Below are 7889 nucleotides of genomic sequence, written 5' to 3' on the forward strand. Positions count from 1 at the left end.
GAACCATAAACACTTATATTTATTACGTGATTAACAAATTCAAACACCCGCTGCATCGCGCGGACACCCGTATAGTATATAAAAGAAAAGGTAAAAAGTAAAAACAAAGTCTAGTTTCAACTTTATTAATTTTTCCCTCTAGTCTCCCTTAATCATCTCCGGCGTAACAGATCGCCGGAGTCCGATCAACGGCTACTAGATACAACCGCTATGCAATTTATTGACCAAACTTCTCAATTTCAGGTATCGCTTTCTATTTATTCACACTCTAATTCATATCATTTTGCTTTTGTTCTTATATTACAGAAGAATAATAAGTAGATTGAGGTATCGTTTCATTTCTGGTGAATATTACGTTGCTTAATTAACTGTCACATGATTACTCGTCAATTACAAAGGAGCTTTTATTCAATTAGAGTTTGAAGCTTAATTAGGAATTAGGTTTTCTTCGTCAGCTTACCAAGTAATGTGTAATATCATATGTCCATAAGTTAGAACGTGTCATTTTGACCTATAGCTATTGATTTCCTTCATATGTTTGATGCTAAAGCAATCTACACTTCATTTTGAGTCATAAGATGATCTTTTCATGTACGCCTGCCAATTTCTGACACCGAGTTAAACACGTTTGGGTTTGTGCTTAACAGGTTTCGTGTCTAAATGTTCCCGAGTCTCATTTAATGAGGGGAGGGGAAGGAAAAGAGAGGAAAATATAAAAAATTCATGTTCCAGAGATTTTTTAAGAAAGGGAGGGGAGGGGGAAGAAGGGAAAATGCTAGAATATTTAAGCATATTATCATCCTCCCAAATTGGAGAGATCAGGAGAGAAAATATTTATGTCTAATTATAACTTTTGTCAGTTCCTAAATTACCCTTATATCTAACTTCATGTAATGGTTTACTTAAAGGGTATAATAGGAAAATGTATCTTTCTTTTCTTTTCCTCTTAACTCGGGAACACCTAAAATGTTTAATTTCTCTCCCTTTCCTTTCCTTTTCATTAAACTCGGGAACACGAAATAAAATCACATATTTTTCTTCCCCTGCCTTTCTTTCCTGTCATAATTCCCCTTCCTTCCCCTCCCCTCGTTAAATGAGACTCGGGGTTATATCTTTTATTTAAAAAACATAAAATAAAAATATGCCCAAAGTTCATGTTATGATTTGATTTTAGACTTTTATGGATTTTTTATTCAAATATGTTTTATGTATTAAGACTTTATTAACTTTTGGCAACTTTTGTTTCACTGCATATGTGATATTTATCGTGTCGGTCGTGTCGTGTACCCTGTCTCTTAACAGGTTCGTGTTCGTGTTTGGAAAAAAAGTGACACAGTTAGTTATACTGTGGTGTTCATATCTTATCGTGTCATGTCTGACACTCTGACCTGTTATGTCATCCCTATTTACCTGATAACGGGAAGCATAATTGCCAAATTTCATGCTAGATTTCAGTCTTATATACCTAGAGTGATCAAAGTTTACTTGCAGCAAAAAGATTAAAACAGTTGTAACTGTAACCTCACTGACCTTATACAGATTATGGCACATTCTGAACCTGTAAGAGGAGTAAGTGATGCAATGCAGGTGACTAATGCTTCTAGAAGGCCTCGAATTCTGTTAGCTGCAAGTGGAAGCGTGGCTGCTATAAAATTTGGGAATCTTTGCAACTGTTTTTCAGATTGGGCCGATGTGAAAGCGGTTGTAACACAGTCGGCTTTACATTTTATTGATCAGTCAACACTCCCAAAAGATGTGATTCTGTATGCTGATGAGCACGAATGGTCAACTTGGTCAAAGATTGGAGATAGAGTGCTTCATATTGAGCTCCGTCAATGGGCTGATATCATGGTTATCGCCCCGTTGTCTGCGAATACACTCGCTAAGGTAACATATAGTTGGGTCAAAAAGAGTCAAACCGGTATGAGCTGGAACTGGTTCGGATTGGAACCAATTTGAAGAAAGTCAAAGATCTGGTTTGACTGACTTGAAACCGGGTTTTGACGGAGTTGGTTTGGGTTTGACTGGCTTCAACCCATATGGGTACAACCTGGTTTCAAACCTGTGGTTGTATGGTTGTATCCGGTGGGTTGTGCAACGGGTTAAAATGGGTAATTATTATACGCTTCGGGTTGACTTGAAACATTTTGCACATTTTTCTGTTTTATAATAAATAAACTGTGTGTTAAATCTGAAAGTATGAACTAAACATTGTTATGAACTTATGACAATAATCAATTTTGTTGAATAGAGCATTTTAGACACGAATGTCGAAGTGCGTGCATTAAAAATACACTTTGTGACTTTTGATCTGTCATACCTGTTCAATCCGCAAGACTATATTACTATGATGATAATTTATAACCTTTGAAGTAAATGATAAAGAAGTTGTTATGATTTGAATACATTTTGGGATAAGGTTTAACTTGTTAGCCGCTAAACTACTAAGGCATAACCTAAGTTGACCGGTTGACCCATTTGTATATAATGAGTCAAATTGCCATTATTCTTCAGAATCATGATAAGAATTGCTTTAATATGCTAAAACATAACCTGAATTGACCCGTTTGCATATAGACGGGCCAAAGTTACAAAAGATCAAAATTCTTTTGATATGCTAAAACATAACCTTAATCAACCCATTTGTATATAAACGGGTCAAAATTGCGTTGATATTCTAAAACATAACCTTAATCGACCCATTTGTATATAAACAGGTCAAAATTGCGTTGATATGCTAAAGCATAACCTTAATCGACCCAATTGTATATAAACGGGTCCAAATTCCCATTATTCTTCAGAATCATGATCAGAATTGATTTCATATGCTAAAACAGTAAAACATAACTTGAATCGACCCATTTGTATATAAACAGATCAAACTTGATCTGCAAAAGCATAACCTAAATCGACCTATTTGTATCTAAACGGGTCACAATTACCATTATTTAAAAAAATCATGATAATAATCAGTTTTAATATGCTGAACCAGATTGCTAGTGGACTATGTGATAACTTGTTGACGAGCATAATACGAGCATGGGATTATGAAAAACCGATATTTGTGGCACCGGCTATGAATACTTATATGTGGACCAATCCTTTCACAGAAAAACACCTTATGATGGTTGATGAACTTGGAATCAACCTTATACCCCCGGTGTCGAAAAGGCTTGCTTGTGGGGACTATGGGACAGGTGCCATGGCTGAGCCCTCAATCATCTTTGGTACCGTAAGACTCTTCATGGAATCTAGACAAATTCCTAAGGATCTTTAAAATGTTTTATGAAAGATTAAGGACAAATGTTTGATTATTGATGTTTGCAATATTTGTAAATTGACCATCCCAAGATGAGTATGTTGGCGCCGAATTGATTTGCCTGGAAGAGATTATTTGAATATAGTTGGAGAACAATGCTTATGGGTTTGTGATCATAAATGACAAATGATATCTAATTGGGTAGTTTGAATTAAATTGGACCTCATTGTAGTCAAATATGTTTTAATAGTGGTAAGCAATTGAGTTCTTCTAGTAGAGGCCTTAGGTGTGAATCTAGTTTTTACTGGTTCTGTCTTTTACAGTTAAGCCCTTTTGTAGGCCACATGCCCCGCACAAGAACGCGTTTCATCTGATTCCACGTTGCTTAGTAAGTGGGGTAATGTGAGTTTTCTGATATCAAGTTTTCATGTTGTATAGTGATCATTGTCGTTTCTACCATGTAGGAGCGGGATTAAAAGATCACACTTAAATGTCATAATCCTTGTTTTTGTACTGTGTTCATAGATTACAAGATCATACTCAAATGTCATGATCTTTGTTTATGTGTTTGCACACCCTGCACATGGGCCGGCCGACCCTGTCTTTCAGTTTTGCCTTATCTACTTCCCTGTAGAAAAATGTTTGGTTAAACTTCGAGTGTAGAAAAATGTTTGGTTAAACTTCGAGTGACGTTTAATACAAATCAGTTAAGTAGAATCATATAATGACATGTATTTGTGCATGGTTGGACAGAGAAATAGACACTCATGCAGTAAGCACACGCGTTTATAGTTCGATTTGAAACCTCGCAAGCTAGTCATTGCCTATTCGATTTGGCTTCAAGATTAGTTTTTTTTTAACATTGATAGGTCACTTTAGAATTTTCACATAGTAGTGAAACTTTTGGGGTGTGTGAAACATTGATAGAACGGTGATTGACTCAAAAGTAACATAATATTAGATTCGAAACTGATAACATAACAAACACACCAAAAACATAACCTAAATTACACCATCAAAAGATGCACAAACGGCCATAGAAAACCATTCTCATGGTAGCTCGTGCATCTTTTGAGTTCATCCACTAATTATATCTACAACACCTCGACGATTCGATCCGCTGCAACTGTTGCCGACACTTGATTTTGCTCTTTTGAAACCATCTTCTTCATCTTGATCAACCACTTGAACAAACTGACCCCATAATCATACATATTAAGAGCAATGTACACCCCGATCCCTCCTATAATCCCGTTCGAGATCGAATACGTTAAAGGCATGAGCAAAATGGTTACAAATGCAGGCACACCATCCTTGATGTTGTTCCAATCTATATCTTTAATCACCTTCATCATTAAAGCCCCAACAATCACTAAAGATAGGCCAATGGCCCATGGTGGCACACTAGTAAATATTGGTATGAAAAATATAGACAAAAGGAAATAGAATCCGACAAAGATCGCGGTTAATCCTGTCCGTCCACCTTCTCGAATCCCAGCTGAGGATTCTACGAAGGTGGCAATTGGAGAGGCCCCGATTGCGGACCCCACAATCGAGGATGATGCATCAACCATGTATGCTACATACTCCCCTTGGAACCCACCTTTTCCGTCTGTAAAACCGCCTAGCTCTGCCATAGTGTATAGCGTGCCAGTCGTGGCGAGTATGTCTACATATAGTAATGTAAATAAGGCTACCCAAACTTCACTTCGGTTAAAGTTAGTGAAGCTTATTGCACCCAAAGTGGGCCCCATTTTATGAAAATCCACCACTTTTTTGAAGTATTCGTACTTCGTATCGCCTACTGGCGTGTCGGGGAAAACAGTCACTGATGTGTGTCGGACCCATGATATCAGGGTTACGAACGAAATACCCAATACCATGCTTCCTATAACATCTTTCATTAGCCCATAACATGTGATCAAGAACCCGACAAAGCCCAACCAGAAGGTTGGGCTTTGCATGATCCCATGTGTGCATGCACCCGTTATATTATCTTTACGCGTGCATGCAGCAAGAGTAACCAAGGTGTCAGGATTCGGCCCTACCAGACCAACACCTTGGTTACCCTGCAAACCCACAAACGCAATAAAAAGCCCAATCCCCGCCGCGCTGGCTAAGCGCACAGAGCGCGGCATAAACTGCGCTATCTTGGCACGCAGCCCGAACGCTGCGATGACAAGAAAAATACAAGCCTCAACCAACACAATGGCCATGGCGGTTTCATAAGAAATGGGGCCAGACCCATGAAAGCCCACCAAGTTGTAAGCCAGATAAGCATTTGGCCCCATACCCGGGGCCAACGATAATGGCAACTTGGCGAAAATGCCCATGGCTAATGACCCGATCATTGATGACAAGGCGGTGGCAACTATGAGGTCATTTTTAATATTGGAAACACATTGGTCATAACCTATGTTGGGTTTGAACTTGCAGTTGGAATCATGTGGTGGTGTGCAGTCGGAGACGGTGCACGTGCCACCGGAATCCGATAGAATGGTGGCGTTGACGGTGATGATGTAGACCATGGTGAGGAATGTTGCGGTGGCGGCCCGAAGCTCCGTGGTGAAACATGTCTTTCTAGCTTGTAGTTTGAAGTACTTACCAATCTTGCTTTTTGAAATTGAATCATTCATGTTTGACTTCATGTTTGCACAAACACTAGTTCCTAATAATATTCTTGAACACAACTTACCTTCTCCCATTTTTAACTCTCTATGTATATCTATATGTGTTCACTTGTGTTAATGTGTGATATATATGAGTCTCTTTTTATTGGGCATGGTGGATGTTAACTTGAGGTTTAAATAATGAAATATGACTTGTGCATTGTTTTGTAACTTTTGAGGTTGAGGTGGTTCTTGAGTTTGTGAAAGTTTATGTTTTTTAGTTTGTGAAATGATTGGTTTTTTCACTTTTTAGTAGGACATATAAATGTGTAGTCATGTGACTTGTTGACAAAACAGATTTTGCCTTTTAAGGTTATGTGCCAAACATGTGATAGATTTATCTATTTAAGAAAGGGACTGTAACATGGTCGTATAAACTAATCAAGGGTATGTGTGTGTTGTTTTATTATTATATTAATATTATTATTAAAAGTAGTGTTTTGATTTATGGGAATGAGTTTTTATTTTATTGCTTCTTATTCTTTCATATTTTTTAATCTCCCACTACTTTCATAGCTAAGCATGTTTATGTGAAAATTGTATTAAGATAGGTGATCTTTTGAGAAGTCTCTATCGAGTTAACGCATATTCGTGATCAGAAACAAAGCAGACAATATTGATGATGCGAGGGGCAGATGTTACAAAACGCGCGATCATCCACATCCCTACTCTCATCCTTTACCCTTCTCCCATTGATTACAAGAATCTCTCTCATCCATGGGTGAAGCTTATATTGAGACCCGAGGGATTCCAACCCCTTGTTTTGCTGCTCATGAGTGTAACCAAAAATTTTAAGCCCCCTTTATTTGTGTTTTTGTTCAAATTTCACCACGAATCTCATACCCTCCACCGTCAATTCATCCCGTCTAATTACTATTCATTCATATATGAAATTGAAGCCTCAAAGAATAAAAGTGAAGCTAAATTGAAAGATAGCACAGATAAATGACGATTAGAAGATATTTAATATTTTTTTTGTTACTTATGTTACTTTTAAGTTATTCTAAGGCATGACCGTATTTGAGGCATGGCAGGGTAGTCGACGGCCATAGGCCCGACACCCAGCTAGGCCCGAATTTTTTTTTTTCAAAAAAAATATATGTATTTTTTTCAAAAACATGTGTATAATCAATGTTTCAACTCAATTACATAACCACTAGTTTGGTTTAATGGTAAAAGGGTATGACATCTAACCAAAATGTTGTGAGTTCTAGTCTTATTTGAGACAATTTTAAGCTTATTTTTATATACAATTTTTTACACAACTTAAATCATAATCAAATAAGCTCATTTATAATTAAATGGTTTAAACCCAACAAAATGTTTCTTTTACTTAAGACCTAAAAAAATTTCGCCTTTGGCCCAATTTTTTTTTCGACTTTTCGGAGCTGGCCCTGTTCTAAGGCTGAGTGTTATGGGATGTGATGGGATGCGCGAAGTGTGGTTAGGATCAATTATTCGGTTGTGGTTCTAAATGTGAGTTTCAATGCTACTATGGTATGGTCATGGAAGTGTAGATGACCATAAACTAAAAGCATTTTAATGCTACTGTACTAAGAGGAGTTTTTTTTTCTAATATAGTATTTGTGGAAAAAATATTTATTAAAATGGTGTTGGTTTAAAAGTATTTATTAAAATAGTGTTTCAGTCATTTAATTCTCCCTCTTAATTTTATTGGATTGTATTAATTAAATAACTATTACTTAATTATTTTTAAGTCAATAGTTTATAACTCAACTTTTATCATATCTTAACACTAATATTTTTTACTTTAACATGGATAAAAGAATAACAATTATTTAGTCAATATTTTTTAGAGCATCCACAATGCTAAAGCAAAGTGGATGACCTAGTCACCATTTCTCTATCCTCTCTCTACTTTTCACTTTTCTCTCTCTACTTTTTATCAACTCCTCACTCACAAACTTATCCAAACTCATACACTTTTTTAAACATCATAC

The 7889-nt window shown here is 36.7% G+C and overlaps 1 protein-coding gene and 1 pseudogene across 1 annotated transcript; one reads left to right on the top strand and one right to left on the bottom strand.

Moving 5' to 3' along the window:
- The first annotated feature begins 115 nt into the window (after nt 1-115).
- Nucleotides 116-3452, top strand: LOC143579632 (phosphopantothenoylcysteine decarboxylase HAL3a-like). The gene is made up of 3 exons (XM_077062880.1): nt 116-243; nt 1540-1887; nt 2993-3452. Exons 1-3 carry the CDS (start codon nt 211-213, stop codon nt 3275-3277), a joined length of 666 nt encoding a protein of 221 aa, XP_076918995.1. The 5' UTR covers nt 116-210; the 3' UTR covers nt 3278-3452.
- Nucleotides 3453-4176: 724 nt separating this feature from the next.
- LOC143579633 (adenine/guanine permease AZG2 pseudogene) lies at nt 4177-5970 on the bottom strand (annotated as a pseudogene).
- Nucleotides 5971-7889: the final 1919 nt, after the last annotated feature.

The sequence above is a fragment of the Bidens hawaiensis genome, unplaced genomic scaffold (genome assembly GCF_021521415.1).
Source record: "Bidens hawaiensis isolate Kalapana, Puna unplaced genomic scaffold, B.hawaiensis_p1.1 tig00029887_1, whole genome shotgun sequence".
NCBI classification, from domain to species: Eukaryota; Viridiplantae; Streptophyta; class Magnoliopsida; order Asterales; family Asteraceae; genus Bidens; species Bidens hawaiensis.

Coding starts and splice junctions, on each gene's coding strand:
- LOC143579632 (XM_077062880.1), top strand. CDS start 211: ATGCAATTTATTGACCAAACTTCTCAATTTCAG. Junction 244..1,539: donor ACCAAACTTCTCAATTTCAG/GTATCGCTTTCT, acceptor GACCTTATACAG/ATTATGGCACATTCTGAACC. Junction 1,888..2,992: donor CTGCGAATACACTCGCTAAG/GTAACATATAGT, acceptor ATGCTGAACCAG/ATTGCTAGTGGACTATGTGA.